Raw genomic sequence first — 18,637 nt, forward strand, 5'->3', positions numbered from 1 at the left:
CATACAATAAAATGGGCTTTATTTGACCCAACTTTGGAGGCTTAAGGACGTGCATGGAGGGGGGCGAAACGTTCGCTCAAACTGATCGTTCCCATGGACGATCAGTTTCGCTGGGGAATCATATTCCGCGCGTAGGTCGGTATGTAGCGACCTAGCGCATACCCCCCTTCATACGCGTCGTCCTCTTCTGTGTTGGCCCATTCCGGGACCTTCCCCTACCAGTTTTGGGAAGGTTCTAGAAACTTTTATGAACCATTTTCCCCTTTTTTATTTTTTTCTTTTTCTTTTCGTTTTTTCCTTTTTCTTTTCCGGGTCCCGAACATCTTTTCAAATTTGTGAATATTTTTCAAAACTATGAATATTTTTTTGAATTCATGAACTTTTTTCTAAAATCGTGAACATTTTTTCAATCGTGAACCTTTTTTTGAATTCACGAACAGTTTTTTATGAAATAGTGACGATTTTTGAAATTGAGGAACATTTTCTATCTTTTGCGACCAACTTTTTTTAAAAATTATGAACATTTTTTTGTAACTCATGAACATTTTTTTGAACCAAAGAACATTTTTTGAATTGGCGAACTTTTTTTGAATGAGGAAACATTTTTTAAATCGATGAACACTTTTAGAATAAGTGCGCATTTTTTTAAATCATGGTCATTGTTTTTGTGAACATTAAAAAATTCATGAACTTTTTTTGAATTCATAAATTTTTATTTCAAATTCACGATTTTTTTCAAAGTTATGAACATTTATTTTAATCCACGAAATTTTTATGATTTCAGGAACAATTTTCCAGAATTCACATTTTTTTAAAAAATTGGAACTTTTTTAAAATTCTAAATTATTTTAAAGAAAATAAAAACAAAAACCCAAATGAAAAATAGGAGGGGCATCCCGGCCCGCTCATTGTCCGGCCAAATAGGGGTGCGCATGAGGGGAGGACGTGCACGCTGGCTTGTTTGCTAGCGTGTCACGCGCGGTATAGGAGGTCCCCGGTTCGCCAGCGTCCCCTCCCCTAGGAACCAGCGTCAGTTATTAGGGTCCATATCAAAAACCTATATTACCATGTTTGGACATTCGTCTACGCAAAAAAAAAAAGTTTAGCGAGCATGTACAAACTTGCTCCTTACCTCCATTCCGAATTACTTATCTTAGATTTTTTTTAGGGGTAACTAGGGCTTTATTCCAAATTCAAAACATCCAGGATGCAAACAATGTCTGGTACAACCCCTAGCCACACATACCTACCAAGAGAAAGGGAAGAAGCTCCCTTAGCAATTGAATGAGCTTCGAAGTTGGACTCTCTATGTTCGAAGCAGAAAGAAACAGCATCAAAAGATCTACTACTAAACTAAATGTCTCGCGAGATCATAGCATATGGCGAAACAGCTCCCTTCTTGATGTTGCTGACGACTTTCCAAACAATCTAAGGCGGTGATCATTTTATGTAGATTGAGGTCGTGCGCAAGGGAGAGGCCTTCGCTGCATGCTAGCGCTTCCAGAGTACCTGGATCAACCAGACCCTAAAAAACAACCGTCGAAGCCCCCAAATGGTTCCCTGCACCATCTCTGCAGATCGCTGCCTCGCCGCCGCGACCCCTTTGTCTCCCAGAATTGAGATACCTCCTTCCACATTAATCTTACATGCATCACTAGGCCCCAGAATTGAGATACCTCCTTCCACATTAATCTTACATGCATCACTAGGCGGAGGAATCCAACGTCGCGGTCTTGTGATGTTAACTTGTGGTTGCTGAGAACGCGCATCGTCTCGGACCGCCATAATCTGGAGGTCCTCCAAGTACCTGTTAATAGACCCCCATGGCAGTGAGAGGGGTCTGAAATTGTTCATCATGGACTATTCGCCGTCTTGCCCGCCAAATCGCCCACATGGTAACCAGTAGTTACTCTTTTTTTAGGGAAAGCCTTATTTTTAGTGGTAAACCCGACTTTTATTGATTATTGTTTCGGTTTACAGGAATGACAAAGGGATCATGGGGTTCTCCCAGCCACACATGGCGTCCCTGAACTAAAGAAGTAGAAAACTTTGCTATATTATGAGCATCTATGTTCCCTTTCCGACCTTCAAAGATGAAATCACATCGAGCAAAAAGTCTCGCCTGAGCTTGGATCTCCTTGATGATATTGTTGTATCTTCCTTCTGACCCCATCTTGATTTCCTCCACCACGGTCTTGCAGTCACATGCCACAACAATGTGGTCTGCATATAGATCCTGAGCCAGAGAGCCTCGCGGCAAGCTAAAGCTTCCAGCATTGGTGGGTCATTTATTTCATCAAAAACCATTGCTGAAGATCCAAGGAAAAATCCTTCATGGTTCCTTCCGATGGTAGTCGCTGCCCCTCTTCTCCCATTTCTTGAAACTCCCCCATCAACTTGAATTTTAATAGATCCCACTTCAGGCGCCCTCCATCCTTGCCCAGTAGCAAGCCTCGGACCTCCATGTTGTTCATCATTTGGTGTCGCCCGCCCGGCCTGGATGGTTGCCAGTTCTGCGATAAAGTTTGTAACAAAAGAATGAGTCGCGTGTGGGCTTTGGAGCTCACCCTCATGGATAGCCCTTCTTCTTGCCCACCATATTGCCCACATGGTCACCACCATCGTAGCCAGACTGTCTCGAGGTAGATGATCAAAGGCTGAGAACAACCACACCCTGGCATTCGGCTCTGCCGACGACTGTAGGAAGTCTAGAATATTTTCATCTACCAGAGCCCACACGCACCTTGCCACTGAACATTCAAACAGAGAATGTCGCCATGAATCTCTCATCCCGCAAAGCTGGCACTTGTCATCATCCGCCATTTTTCTAGCATGCCTCACATCCTCCGTTGGGATTGATAGTTTGGACAACCTCCACATGAAATGTTGAATTTTTCCCGGAACTTGAATAGACCACAAAGTCTCCCACGATTTTGCTTCCGCTTCGATATCATAGGATCCCGATCTTCCTTCTAACCAGTCCTCCCTTCTATGCTTTGTGTCTGCGAGCATTCGATATGCAGATCTTACCGAAAACAGTCCGTTTCTTTCAAAGTTCCAAGCCAAGTGGTCGTCCATCTGCCTGGTGCAAACCGGAATGGCCAAGATTGCCTGTGTGTCCGCCGCAATGAATTTGCATCCAAGGCTTCTCTATTCCACGCAGCATTATGTGCATCAATGAGCTCACTTACAAAAAGAGGAGGGTTGGCTGAGAGACAAGCAAAAGGTCTCATCAAAGCGCTCCTTGGAATCCAGTTATCCATCCAAATTCTAGTTGTTGTACCATCTCCAATTCTCCTGATGATCCCTTGCTTAAGGACATCTCTCCCCTCCAAAATCGCTCGCCATACCTGTGATGGCCGGTTACCAAGTTCAGCTTCCAATATTGTATTTTGAGGATAATATACTACCTTCAAAATTTTCGCACACAGTGAGTCTGGTTGTTGCAGAAGTTTCCAAGATTGTCTTGCTAGGAGAGCTAGGTTGAAAAGCTCGAAATCACGGAACCCTAACCCTCCCATAATTTTGGTTGAGTCATGGCCTTCCAGGAAACCCAAGCTGGTTTCCTTTTGCCCTCTTTGTTGCCCCACCAAAACTGTCTTATCAGCTTGTTTAAATGTTCACAAAGCCCTCTTGGTAATTTGAAACATGACATTGAGAAAACTGGCACCGCTTGTGCCACTGATTTCACCAAAACTTCCTTCCCTTGTGATGATAAACACTTTTCCATCCACCCTTTCACCTTGCTCCATAGTCTGTCTTTCAGATACTTAAACGCCCCATTCTTTGATGTACCTATATCAAAAGGCATCCCTAGGTACTTTTCGTTCAACGATTCATTGGGGACATTAAGTATGTGTTTGATCTCATCTTTGATAGTAGTTGGGCACCCCTTACTAAAAAAGATAGAAGACTTTGAAGTGTTAATTCTCTGACCTGAAGCCTGGCAATAGCTCTCCAACAGGTTTGACACCTCGTTCGCCCCTCCTCCGGTTGCTTTAAAGAACAACAGGCTATCATCCGCAAACAACAAGTGATTAACAGGTGGTGCCGAGGACGCCACTTGTATCCCACCCAGTTGAGATGACTTACTTAGATTTTTCAATAGGCCTGAAAGGCCCTCCGCTGCCAATAAGAACAGGTAAGGGGAGATAGGATCTCCCTGACGAATACCTCTGCTAGGTCTGAACCCTTCCAATTTCCTTCCATTGAATAAAACCGAATAAGAAACAGATGATACCATGTTCATCACAATATCAACCCATCTCTGAGAAAAGCCCAATTTCAACATTATTGCTCTTAAATAATCCCACTCCAATCTATCATATGCTTTCATCATATCCAATTTAAGAGCGCAGTGTCTGTGTTTAATTGCTTTGTTACGCTTCATAAAATGCAGACACTCATAGGCTACTACTCCCTCCATTTCAGAATATAACGTGTATTGGTTTCCATGCAAGTCAACCATTTGAAAGTTTGACCAAGATTATTGAACGAAATAGAAACATCTGCAATACCTAATAGATAAAATATGAAAGTACCTTTCATGATCGATCAAATGATTTAAATTTCATATTGTGGATATTGATATATTTTTCTAAAAACTTGGTCAAACTTGCACTCGTTTGACTTTTGAAAAAACAAATACACTTTATATAAAGGAACGGAAAGAGTATGATATTATCAGTGATCAAACGCCCTGGCACAAAGGCCGACTGTTCTGCTGAAATTATCTCGGGGAGCACTGACTTCAGTCTGTCGGCGATAACCTTGGAGGCTATCTTATAAAGTACATTGCATAAACTTATCGGTCGGAACGGTGATAATTTTAGGGGAAACCAGTAGTTACTCGAGGCTAGCTCACCACAAACGAGTCACTCTAATCTAGGCCCGGACCAGCCCAGCCCAGCCCAGCCCAGTCGCGTTTGTACCAGGCAAAATCTGGACGAGGCTCCTCGTCTCGCCATCGTTCCCCACTCCCTCGCCGCCGGCGCAGCCTGCGCCATGCTCCGCCTCCGGAGCTGCGTCCTCGCCCATCTCCTCTCCTCTCCCGCCACCTCTCTCCATCGCCTCCTCTCCGCCGCCGCCGTTTCCCCCAGCTCCGGCTTCTCCGTGGAGCACTACCTCGTCTCCACCTGCGGGCTCACCCGAGCGCAGGCCCTCAAGGCCTCCCCCAAGCTCTCCCACCTGAGGTCCCCCTCCAAGCCCGACGCCGTCCTCGCCTTCCTCGCCGGCCTCGGCATCCCCAGCTCCGACGTCGCGGCCCTAGTCGCCAGGGACCCGCTGTGCCTCTGCGCCAGCGTGGAGAGAACCCTGTCCCCCGTCGTCGACGGGCTCACCGGCCTCGGACTGTCGCCTTCCCAGATCGCGCGACTCGTCCCGCTCACCGCCAACACCCACTTCCGCAACAAATCCGTCGTCTCCAAGGTGGGCTACTACCTGCGCCTCTTCGGCTCCTTGGAGGAATTCCTCCAGGCGTTCAAGCACAACCACAATCTCTTCTCACACAGCCTCGAGAGGGTGGTCAAGCGGAACGTCCTGCTGCTGCAGGAGTGCATGCCAGGTGCCCGCGATGTTGGCAAGCTGGCCATCTCTATGCCAAGGATGCTCACCGCCAATGCGGACCGAATCCGGGCGATGGTGTCATGCGCGGAAGGCATCGGTGTGCCTCGCGGCTCGAGATGGTGGTCAAGCGGAACGTCGGGTTGCTGCGGGAGTGCACGCTAGGTGCTTGCGATATTGGCAAGCTTGCCATCTCTATGCCAAGGATGCTCACCGCCAACGTGGAACAAATCCGGGCGATGGTGGCCGGCGCCGAACGTCTGGGTGTGCCTCGCGGCTCTGGGATGTTCCGGCAAGCCATGCGGAGCGTTGCGTTCGACAGCGAGGACAAGATCGCCGCCAAAATGGAATACTTGAAGAAGACGTTTAGGTGGTCGGATGCCGAGGTGTGCATTGCTGTGTCCAAGGCTCCAATGCTGCTCACCTTGGGCAAGGACCTGCTGCGGAGGAAGTCAGAGTTCCTCGTCTCCGAGGTTGGACTGGAACCAGCATACCTTGCTCATCGCCCAATAATGCTCAGTTACAGCCTAGACGGGCGGCTCAGGCCACGGTACTGCGTTGTCAAGTTTCTCAGGGAAAATGGATTGCTCAAGGGCAACCCGGGCTATAAGACAATTTGGGATCTGGTTGAGAAGGTATTCATGGAGAAGTACATATGCCCTCACATGGAGGCTGCACCACACCTTGCTGAAGACTATGCGGCCGCATGCAGAGGGGAAGCGCCAACTAGATTCAGATTTACTTGAACCATCAATGGGCTATGAAAATTGGTAAACTGCGTAGGGTGCTCGACAAGGTTTTCATTCTGAGTAGCAAGCCGGTAATTCCTATTTTTGTGTTCTTTTCCTAATTGGATCATGTCTTTTATCTGCTATTGACTGTTGAACCCCAACGTGTCGATGTATTATTCAGTAGAGAAGAAAGCATCGCCTGCAATCTCTGAAAATGATAAGTCCTGGAATATATTTGTGTTTCTGACTTCCGTTTAAGATCGTGGAAATTGGATGTGGGGGTGGATCAATTTTCTGTTGAAACCAGGACCCAGCAAACCAGAAAGCAAAAGGACCACCCTGTCCTGGTTTCCATTAAAAACATTGGTATGATATGCTTTCATGCTGAATTCTATCAGCATGTCCCGTTTTTGTTTCATCGTCTTCTTTGTTCCATCATATTTCAGTTAGTACTAAAATTGCAGTTCAATGTTTAGACTATGCTTAGAAAATATATTTCTGTTGGGTGTATGTTCGCCTTTTTCTTCTTACCCGTATTATTCAAAGATTGATTTGCTTTGTTCCTAAATTCTATGGTTGACATTTGCTGGGAAACTTTTAGCTGTGAAAAGCTGACTTATCCGAGACTAAAGCATGATCGTAAAATGAATTAGTCCTATCATTTGTATCTGTCCTAAATCGTGAGAACTAAACCAAAGAAGATGACATGAATTAGTCTTATCATATCTCTCTACTATTCAGTTTGAAAAGAGGAATACGACGCCCAATCCATTCAAGGAACTGCAAATCCAGAACGTGCATTGAGTTGACATACAATTATGTTAGTTGCAGCAAAAGGTGATTAATATGCCACCATATCAAGTTAAAATACAAAGCAAATGAACATGTGGAGATTTGTTCAGAGAGACTAAATGATGTTAGTTTCTATTTCAAGTATCAACACTGAACCTGATACTTGCAGGATAGATAACTTTCACACTAGTACACTTGTTTCGCACTAACTCTGGGATAGATACTCATGCTCTGAACTTTTCTTTTGTGCACTGGGAAACTTCTGGTGTTATAAATGGTCTTCATTTTCACTCTACCTCTAGGGGCACTTTGTGGAATGGACTGTCAAAAGCTTTGGCAACAGAGCTGCTATTCAGTTTACAGTTGAATTTAGCAGCAGCTAATGCATGCAGTTTCTTTATTAAAAAAAAGGAAAGCCCCAAATGCCAGCGGGGTTATATAACCTGTGAATTATGTCTTGTGCTCTTCATGTGTACAACTATGATGTGCCCAAGAACTGGAGGACATGATCTCACTCACCAGCAGGTACAGACTAAACTTACGGCATTATAATGGTTGCTGTTTCTGCTTTACTAAATAGATACCAAATCATGTTCTGCATTTGTAACCATCTCTTCCTTTATATTCCTCTTTTATTTCTGAATGGTCTAATAATGGCATCTGATCTCAAAACTGAATAGTGCAGTAGTAAGTATTCTGTGTTGACCTACCCACGAAGGTGTAGCATAACATAACAGATAATTTGAAGGCCCATAATTATCACTCTGGAAAGCCTTGTATCAAGTTAGTTGGGCTGTATTTGTTTTCTGCCAGCAACATCCCCACCGTTGGCTGGCGTACATTTCCCTCTCCTCATACATGGTGGTGTCAGACTCGAGGATAAGTAGACACACTTGACCTTACAGAGCTGTTTTGATACAGGTTGCAGCTGCTCACTCATGCCACTTGGTCACTGAACTGAACATCGAGTCGTATTTACTCTGAAAATGCTAGGTCATGTCCTGTTAGTGCAGACCACTTTTATGTCCTGAAACATTTTTTTTTGACACCTGAAACAGTAGGAGAGGCTCCTACTGTATGTATTAAATTAAAGTATCAAAAAAAGGTCTTACAAAGTCATAACCTTACATCCATGGCCATGCTAAAAGAGTGTAGTAGGGTAGGAGCTGAGAAGGAGAGCTAGCCTAAGGGAGAACAAAAGATTGAATGAAGGAGGAAATAAACTGTCTGTGCTTCTCTTTGGCTCTATGTATGAGGAGAGAGAAGTCCTCCTTAAATCTTCTAGCCCATGAGCTGACAGTAGGGTCCTGAAACATTTGCCACCCCTGATGCCATTCATCTCTGTTACGATTTTCTCATTACCTGCAGAATTTTGGATCTTAGCGCAAATGTTTCTTGGAAAGTTTCTCCTGTTGTATACCGAAGTTGTAGTTGGCACACACTTTTTGCAACTGCCTATTTCTTAGTTAATGTGTAATTCTTACTCAAAATAAATACATAATAGATTTTTATCTCATTTAATCAGCAATAAGAGGTTCTTAGACTGGGTGTCTTCTATAAAAAAAAAGTGCTACTTTGGCTAGATTGATGACTTATCAGAAAGAGCAACAAATCTGATATATATATTTACTAATTTGATGCTCTTTTGAAGCCTCCACATTAATCCATGGAGATTAGCAACTATGACTGTCCCGTCTTTGCTGCGGAAGATCTAGACCCTCGGATCAGAAGATGCACCCTCAGATGGTGTAGGCCTTGCTAGTCATGTCCTGAGTCACGCAGGCCTTGCTCGTCACATGGTGTAGCAGCTGCAGCCCTGCTCCACCTCCTTTACAATGCTGCGAAGTAAGGAAGCTTATAGAGGTATCCGTGTGTCATTCCTTCACCATCACACTTGAGAGTTCCAGTTTAGATTTTTGATCCTTGCATATCATGTGTTCGCTCGTAATAGTATAATGTCTCATGAGTTTTAACTGCCCTGATTTGTTTCCTCTACAAACTGTAGATCTCCAATCCAGATAAATAATGTTTGCATGCTCTCCTCTATGATTGTAGGTGCTTAAATCTAAGCTGTACTGTTTCCTTTGTCGTTGTTTGGTAACTCGGTCATGTTGAATATGTTACTATATGAATTAAAACCACCACAGGAATTATGGAACGGAGTAAGTAGCAATCACACACATGTATAATGTTGTTGAAGTGTGGAGCCATGCGTCTCATGGAATTTTGTTGTTGATTTTTCTTCCACCATGCCGACAACTATTATTATTTAGTGTTTATACACCATCTTATTATTATTTGTTTCTCGAACCACAACTTTCATGCCTTCTAGTAAAAAGCGATAAAAATAAGAATCTGAGAGAAATATGTACCAAAAAATGGAACCGTGTTGTAGGACATGACTAGATTTTGTAATTACCGACAAAGCCCCCTGTCATCTCAAATTGATAAGCTAACTAACGCTAAATTTACGTAGAGTAATTTTAATGAAATAGTTAGTAACCCAACTTTGTATCTTTCTATTTTTCAGCTTGACTTCCTTTTCTCCAATAAATTTCGCAACTTCGAGTTTTTGGTCTTTCTAGTCTACTATGGAGAATTAGGGATTAATTCCTTCATAAATAACGCATCCAAGAATTAATATGTGGCAATGTGCTCCAAGAAAAACGCACCGAATATTGATACAATGAATTTTCAATAACGCGGCTGAACTTGAAACACGTCGTTCACGCAAGCAAATGCAGCCTTGTAACCGAAAACAAGGAAGCAAAATAGGTATTGTTCATGAACCAAACGTAAATGCATACATATGTGAAATTAATGATATTCGGGTATCCTGACCAAGAGCTGGATATGTTGAACTAGTACTATTTGCATTCATGTATGTTAATCGGTTTACCTGAGAATGCATAGGTTTACATGTCCCAAATCAACATGCATATATGCCAGAGATGAATACTCCCTCCACCCCAACTTGGCAGTCTTTTCTTGATCTGCGCGGTACTAAATTTTCAGTTAGCCTCGACATGGTAACCGATTTCTAACATCCAACACACAATCTGATCTAATTGCAAGTCTAGGTGACATGATATTGCATTGTTGATATACAATGATGCATGATAATCCCACCGTTTGAAATATGGGTATTGTTTTTCTTGGGAGAAAATAAGTCAAAGGATTAAAGCAGCTCTAATCAAACTCCTAAAAAGGGTTAAACTCCACAAAAAATTCTGTTTTGAGAAGTCAAGTTGCACCTACAAACTCTCAAGGTTTACTCCTCAAAGTTCTAAAGTCCCGCCTACCACCAAAGGCCCTGATTCTGATTCTGACAGGAAAGGAATTGCCAGCCGCCTACACAACCCCACCGACCACTCCTGGCGACGCTACATCGCCAGAGTTGGCGAACGCGTCGACGCCAAAGAAGCGAATCGGAACGGTCCACCGCGCCATCCACGGCCGCGACTGGTAAGGCCCTCAACGAGGCGATAGCAAAGAAGGGGAAGAAGCCCTTCGCTCCAACGCCTTCTCCATGTTTGGGAGCTCGCATAGCTTCCACTCCATATCCGGCCACCCCCTCACCTCCTCCTCCGCCACCTACGGCCACCGCAGTCGTCGATGATGATCATGCCCGCCAAGTGTCTGCCTGAAAGGTAAATAAAAGCACTTTCCTTTTTTAGCTAGGGGTCTTGATGATGTAATGTGGTGATGGTCGTGTGGCGTGTTTGTCCTTGTTGATTGTAGTGCGGGGCGAACATGATGTTGCAAGTTCCATATCCCAATCGGATGAGTCACACATACTCAGACTTGTTGACATGGAGTTGTCAATGGCCGATGATTATGAGAGGTTTGAAGATGACAAGGGTGAGGAGAATGACCTCGAAGCAGAGGAGGTCGATGATCAAGTGGAGACACGAACAAACATCAAGAAGATAAGGTCAACGAAGTACAGTAGCCAAGAGAACATTGCCTTGTGGCTTGCTTGGATGAATATCTCGCTTGATGCCTTGGTTGGTGCGGATCCCACACCGAAGGAGAAGTCTGGAGTAGGATTGAGGAATACCACTCCAACAACGTGACCGTCCGTTCCCACTGCACTCAAGGTTCTCTTGCCCCATCGATGGAGTGTGATACAAGAGCAGTGTAGCCGATGGCCCGGTGCGCCGATCAAGTCAGCATTGCACCACCGATTCTGCTATGATGGTGTCGGGTGACGAAAGTTGGCAACAAGCTCAGAGGACTCCTCGGTGGCGATTGTAGCTTCCTTCGATATCCATTATTGTGGCGTCGGAGGCGGATGGCGGAAGCTGGCGTCAAGCTCGGGGGATTCTTCGGTCTTGATTGTAATTTTCTTTCTTGCCTGTTGTCTTTTCAGTTTTGTTAGGTGAGCGTCCGCATGACTTCTATCTTATTGTTCGAAAAGAAACAAGAATGCGATATAAATAATTCGGTATTCGGATCCGGAGAAAGAAGAACATTGATGATTGGACCGAATCCGCTTTGGCCTCACCCCTACCCGAAGAGCCCTCCTACTTTCCGCAAAACTACGGCCGGATTGCCACCGCATAGATTCCCCACCCCCGCCCTCCCTTCCTCCCGTCGTCTCCCCTATTTCTCTTCCGCCTCCCACCCGGCGCCCCACCGCGAGCGCGAGCGAGGAGACCGACCTAGGGTTCGCGCCTCCCCGCCGGTCCCCGCCCGCCGATCCTCTCCCCGCCGCCGCCCCCGAGGATCCGCGGCCGCTCCCGTCGGTCGCCGCTCCGGATCCGCGCCGCCCGCGCCCCTCGACGCCGCCGAGCTCCGTCCCCGCCCGCCCGGGGCCGCTGGTACTGCCCCTGCTCCCCCCTGGTCGCGCTTCTGTCTGCCGATCTGTGCCGAACCGCCGTACGAACTCGCTGGCGCTGCTATGAACTCGCTGCTGCTTATCCCGTCGCTGTTGTGCGCCGTAGCCTCTCATGCCGCCGCCGCCGCTATTTGCTGTTCACGATTTCGTATGACGAGTCGATTGGGTGCGTTAGACGGGGAAAGACGGTTTTGGGACGCGTGCCATGTTAGGGTCTGCAATAGGCTGCCGTCTGTTCTCAAATCCCAAAGATGCAGAAAAAAAACCTTTAGGAGGAGAATCTCTCTCAAATAACTAGGAAAACCTAGTGCGAAAAGCGGTTTTAAATTAGACAGGATTCGCTCGAGAAGATGCTCCGAGGAAGAGCTGGCAATTTAGGTGTGCAAATCAGTTTAGGCGTGATACTGTATAAGTATTAGATTGGGCTTATGTCGGGGATGGATGAGGCAGCCTAGTTGGGCTTAGGAACATACAAGGTATGGTAAATTGTTGTGAAGTTTGTCAGTTGGTAGATTTTGTCGGTCCCTGTGCTGACTGATTCGTTCTTGAAGGAAACCAGGTATAATATATAGATTTCGGTGTCAGCTTTATTGTTCATGTCCTCTGAGTTAAATATCTTGTTAGAATTATCTTTTGTTTTATCTTCAGGTTAATCAGGGCTAATGCCTTCAGGGTTGAATAGGTTGACAACAACATATTTGTTATTGAAGAAGCCCAAAATTAAATGGAACTGAACTTGTTTTTTTTTAAAGAATTTCTGCTTCATCATTACCACCTGTTTGTATGAAAAACCATTCTTCAGCCTGACTGGAACCTCTCTTGTGTTCATCTTTGTTTTTACAAAAAAGTCTGCTCTCTCTAGCTCATTCTCGTTACTCTTCTCATGTTCCACAGAAAGATGATAAACCTTTTTAAGATCAAGGGGCAGAAGAAGGAAGAGGCAGCCAACTCAAATGGGGGCCCTCCTGTTAAGAAGCAAAGTCCAGGGGAATTACGTCTCCACAAAGGTTGTTTGACAAGTGATTTGATCTTATGTTACTTTCAGCCATTTGGTGTGTCAGTTCAAAATGTTGACACTTGATATATGGTTCAGTCTGCATTTTTTGTGCTTGTTTTAAGGCTGCTGTGAAACGTGTATTTTTCTGTTCGATAAATCACATTAGTTGGTTACAGTTATCGATGGCTGCCCTCTGAGTCTCTCACAATTCATCCCATATGCTCTATATACCAAAAATATATCAGAGAGCACCTTATAGTTAAGATTAAAACCACTAGTTAAGGGTCAACCAAAAAAGATTATCATAATCCACCACAATGGGATGCTATGCATTGTGTATTGATAAGTGCTAGCCTGAAATCCGTCTCCTGCAACCATGTGCATTCACATCTGTCTGTAAGCATATGATTTTTTTTGTTTTCCGTTCTCATTACAATGTACTACTCCCTCCGGATGGGAATATAGGGCAGGAGGCGCCACGACCAAGACAGGCAGTTAGCTCTCCTGAGCAATTAATTACCTCCGTAAAAGAAGCCCATCTGTGTGCGCATATTACTCATGCCTCATGCATGCAGCGATTAATGGGCCGACCCTTGGCCTCCTGCAAGCAGTGGTCTGGAGCGCACGTCACTCCCTGCCAATGCCCAATCAACGGTGAAAATTAATGTGTGGCTAATTAATGCGCGGGTGAGGGCGAGAAACCACTTTGGATTTGGTGTGATTAGAGTATGCAACTTAAATCTAGAATTATCTGCTGGCGGTGACTGGTGAGCCTACTACCAGTCCGGAGGGAGTTTCGCTCCTAAGTAGATTACTTAACTACTCTATTTTGAGGAAATTATACACATATTACCACCTATTTTTTTATGTAGTTGACTAATTTTGTAAATCATTTGTGCAAAAGACTAAAAAGGGCTCTGTTTGATTGTACTGGTCTAGGGACTGCTATATATGTTACCTTGCTATATAAACTCTGTTGTTTACCATATTGGTGAGCTTCTACCGGTTATGACTCGCCATCATGGGCTATGGTTCATGTGTGAAAAATTGGAAAATCTTTGTACCAATCATTATCATCTGTTGTTCTTTTTGTTTGACATGTATAATAATATAGTTGTCAGTTATCACACTGTCGCCCAATCAACACATAGATGCCACCTAGCTATCCTGGTCCGGAGGAGGGCCGCCATGGCTTCTTGCCTAGCCTGGAGGTCATGGGAAAGTGGTGAAACACGCTAATTGGCGGTATGTGTGTGTTAATCTGTATTACCATGTTCTCTTTGCCACTGGATTTTGTCTCTATGCTGCATATCGCAGCTTGAAAATGAGGCAGAGCAGCTGCAGGAGCAGGGTGGGAGGTATATGGTGGGGCATAAGAGGGTGTGGAGGAGAGGATGAGCTGGCAACATGGCTGATGTAGCGAGTAGTCGGGAGAAGAGAGATGGTGCAGCCTTGAGGTTTGTTGGGGTAGTATGCCAAGTGATAGTACACTGGGTGCCTGGGTGGCACATCTATCCCCTGTTTTCCTTTTTGGGCTTTGCACACTGGATATAGCAATTATTGCTGCTGTGGATGAGATTGGTATAGCCTCATTGTCACCCGGCATGCCGATGCCCCACGGTTGCCATGAGTACTATGTTGACGACTCAAATAGACTAGTAGTTCTTTATAGGCCCAGATATCTTATATCCAGGGTTGAATCTCAAATGTACTATTTTAACTACAGTTTGATACGCGAAATATGATCCAATACAGAAATACATCCGTATTAAAAATTGAATATTATGTGATTCTTCTATTGTTCAAACCTGTGGTGTGATAATATCCACCTATCTGTTCATGTGTTCCTGATTTATGTAGATGATGTATATCACTCCTTTCTATCTGGATAGTTCTCAAAATATGGATCTTGTTGACAATTTCTGTTCTAACTTGCAGATATTGCTGAGCTTAACCTACCAAAGACAACTAAAATTTCCTTCCCAAACGGAAAGGATGATCTCATGAACTTTGAAGCTACTCTACGACCTGACGAAGGATACTATCTGTAAGTATCTTATTATAGATGCTTCTTTTATACCTACTCTCCTTTTCGTCCTTTTGTCATGCTATAGTAATCTTCACTGAACATTCAAGCTACTTAAAAACATGCACTGTTACTAGTTGCCACATAAATGGAGGGATAGGTAGTTTTAGATGGCTGTTAACAAATTTCAGTCTTGCATTTTGGGGTACGTGTTTGAAGGAATATTTGTTGATGAATATGAATTAATAAGAGAAATTAACTTAGTTTTATTTTACAGTTAAATCACACCTCCCGCAAATATCTCTTGACATAGCATGAAGAAAGATTATTCCATTTATAGTACTTAAATAGAAATATGAGGAGCAGTTGATGACGATTGTTAAATTAGTTTCTTTATTTCTCATCATTTCCATATCATTCATGTCCCACTCCCCTGGCCATTATACATATATCATCTTTTCACTACTAATTCAGTTTTCTTATGGTGAGAGAAATTACTTTTGTTGGCCCCCTTTATAGTTGATGAAGAATATTGTTCGGGTATTTACCTAAAATGTAGATATGGGGATGCGAAAATGGATCACCTATAGGTGTCATGTGTACATGTAGCCCCAATCGAGCCGTAAAAGCAGCAGACGATAGCTAGTTCTCATATAAGATATTTCCTTGAGTTAGTTAATATCTTCCTTATTTTCTTAGAAGCATTTTGTGTCTTTATGTTTTTCTAGTAACTCCTGTAAGAAGAGTTAGTCTTATGGTTTGCATGAAGCAAGAATAAGGGAAACCATTCTCTCATCTAAAGTCTTTGTTCTCTTACAGTTTGTCTCATCTTTCTCCTAAATCCCTCCCCTCAAGCCATGCAGATTGGCCCACCTTTGTACAGTAGCTATTTTGTTACCCTGATGAACGCCCATCACCATATAGATATATTAACCTTATCAGTTGATAAAAAACAATATTAGTCTGTTATTCTAATATCCACAATATGTTTTCTTTCTTAGAGGTGGGTCATTCACTTTCACCTTCCAAGTATCTCCTTCCTACCCTCATGAGGCACCGAAGGTCAAGTGCAAGACCAAGGTAAGCACCACAGCTTTGACTCCTTTCATTCATCATCATAAGTTGACTATTGCTAATGTAGTATCTTTTCAGGTTTACCATCCCAATATTGACCTAGAAGGAAATGTCTGCCTGAACATTCTGCGTGAAGACTGGAAGCCTGTCTTGAATATCAACACCATAATCTATGGTTTAAACCTTCTTTTCTCAGTAAGTGTCATCATATCATATTAGATTAACCGTGCAACGTCCGGTTTTCCATTCAAAATATAGTTTATCTGATGGGTTTCTGATAAAATTTATTAGTTGTCAGGGAATAATATAATTATTTGTTTCTGTTTTGTTTTCTCGTCATGTGTTTTGGTCACAAACCACCTTGTTAATGTCTGCAGCAACCCAACGACGAGGACCCCTTGAATCATGAAGCCGCGGCCGTCCTCCGGGACAACCCGCAGAAGTTCCAGAGAAACGTTCAGATGGCAATGTCGGGAGGCTATGTCGATAACACCCATTTCCCAAGGTGCAAGTAAGGCGGGCGGGTGGGCAGGCCTGCTACGTGCTTGCTTCTGGCTTGCGCCCATCTACCCTAGCCTTGAATGCCAACCATTGCACAATCTGAAGAAATGCGGGCGGCATACCCAGGAAATGTATCTATCATACTTGTTTGTGTCAAGAAGATGTGACTGTTATTGTGCTTGTTTGGTGGATGTTCTGGAATTGTCGTGTAACATGAAGAAACGTGGTGACATTATGCAGCGAAACTCGCCTGTATCGAGCTGAAAAGTAAGTCAGGGGTGTGGATGTGTCGAACTGAATTATCTTGACCCAACAAAGAAATCACCTACGCAGGTCTTGTATCTACCTTTTGGGGAGGGAAAAAAGGCACTCTGAAGGCTGAAATCTATCCTTTTGAATTTAATGTTATCATATCAAAATCTCTAGGCAAACCTATAATCTTAGTGTTGCTTGAGACTATTTGAATTTGCAGATGCAAAGTGTTCTAGAAAATCGCAGCGAACAAAATGTCAGGACTGTAGAAAATATCTGGTGAAAACCAAGTTACAAGGAAAACAAGCTGACTTGTGAATGAAAGCCCCCTTCTTAGTTTGAGCTGTAAATTAAAAAAAAACGATTTTGATTTTTTGTGGCAAACATTGGTGAAAGTTTTTAGTGCTTATAAAGTTTCATTACGAAGTGACATTTGTGGAAGTTGTGCCAAAACATAACAAAGTCAATGCTCCAAAATGCTTTCAAAAATAGCATTTTTGGACCTCTGATTTTTTCCCATGACTTGCACAAACGTTATTCCATGATGGAACTTTGCAAGCACTCAAAATATTATCAATTTTTGCCAAATTTCATTTTAATTTTTTTGATTTTTTAATTTTACTCTTCACCCGAGCTCATTTGAGCTGGAGCTAAGATACTCCGCGTCCACTTAGTTGTGGCATGTGGCTTCCAACTAAACACCAATACATACTTCTTTTTGCAAAAAGAAAAAAAACATAACACCAATACAAGCTTCGGGAGGTTTGCTTGAATACTGTTTCTTTTTGGTACCACTAGGTGTGTCTATCTAGCTTCTCCACCATTCACAGCCGTTAGATTAGAAACGAACAGAAGAGATGCACCCGTTACTCTAACACGAGTACTGTATTGATTCTACGTGACGAGCAGATAAAAAAGTCGGGAGTGGATATCTGCAAAAATGAAGGAATCGAGCTCTGATCCCGTGGCACACAATCCGAACCTGTTTAAGTGAACCAAACAAGGCCTCAGCGGTTTCCTATTCAAAAGGGGGGAAATTTGAAATTGGATTCACAGACATTACACGGTTTCAACTGAAACCAAACACATATTCTGATTATTCACTTATATCTTTTTTTGTTTGTTTGTGAAACTAAACTTGTGAAATGTGACTCCAAAGTCCAAACATGGAAGTTGTGAAATTTATTTCAATTCTTTCGATCAATTCTATTATTTTTCAAATCAGTTGCATAAACATTAAGTTGTGTCAAATATAAATTGAACAGAAGTTTCAGTTATTTCACTCAATTCCAACAAAATTGAACACATATTTGGATTATGTCACCCAATTCCAGAAAAGTTGAACACATACTTCGATTATTTCACCCAAATTCTTATAATATACACATGCATTTTAGATGTAATTATTTCACATACATTAGACTCATATTCCAATTATTTCAGAAAAAATGAAAACAAGTTTCAACTATTTCACTCAATTTTAGAAAAAACTAACAAATATTTCGACCATTCCACTCAATTTTGGATCAAAATGCAATATGAGAGTGATTTGACATAAAGTTGTTGTACAGGATGGGATATGAGAAATACATGGAATACTTTCAGCCTTTCAGGTGTGGCTTTGCATAGATGGATCTTGATGAGTTTGGAGGGTGGATCCTTCACCAGTGTAGTTGGAGAAGGCAAGATGACGTCCCAACAGATTCTAAGCCCGTTCGACATGGAGCCTTCTGATGTATCAAGGCTGTTTTTTTTTTGTTCGCAAAAAAAAAAATCAAGGCTGTTTTTGCCTTAGTGGCTGCACATGTCAGGGAGTGGATCAATTGTGTGGACAGCCGGACACGCATCGTTCATAGGCCTTG

The 18,637-nt window shown here is 43.2% G+C and overlaps 1 protein-coding gene across 1 annotated transcript; it reads left to right on the forward strand.

Annotated features, from left to right (window-relative positions):
- Nucleotides 1–11,655: 11,655 nt before the first annotated feature.
- LOC123142996 (NEDD8-conjugating enzyme Ubc12) lies at nt 11,656–16,868 on the forward strand. Its single transcript, XM_044561735.1, has 6 exons — nt 11,656–11,908; nt 12,820–12,932; nt 14,861–14,969; nt 15,950–16,028; nt 16,101–16,217; nt 16,400–16,868. Exons 2-6 carry the CDS (start codon nt 12,824–12,826, stop codon nt 16,535–16,537), a joined length of 552 nt encoding a protein of 183 aa, XP_044417670.1. The 5' UTR covers nt 11,656–11,908; nt 12,820–12,823; the 3' UTR covers nt 16,538–16,868.
- Nucleotides 16,869–18,637: the final 1,769 nt, after the last annotated feature.

Source organism: Triticum aestivum, chromosome 6D (genome assembly GCF_018294505.1).
Source record: "Triticum aestivum cultivar Chinese Spring chromosome 6D, IWGSC CS RefSeq v2.1, whole genome shotgun sequence".
NCBI lineage: Eukaryota > Viridiplantae > Streptophyta > Magnoliopsida > Poales > Poaceae > Triticum > Triticum aestivum.

Coding starts and splice junctions, on each gene's coding strand:
- LOC123142996 (XM_044561735.1), top strand. CDS start 12,824: ATGATAAACCTTTTTAAGATCAAGGGGCAGAAGAAGGAAGAGGCAGCC. Junction 12,933..14,860: donor GGAATTACGTCTCCACAAAG/GTTGTTTGACAA, acceptor TCTAACTTGCAG/ATATTGCTGAGCTTAACCTA. Junction 14,970..15,949: donor CCTGACGAAGGATACTATCT/GTAAGTATCTTA, acceptor TTTCTTTCTTAG/AGGTGGGTCATTCACTTTCA.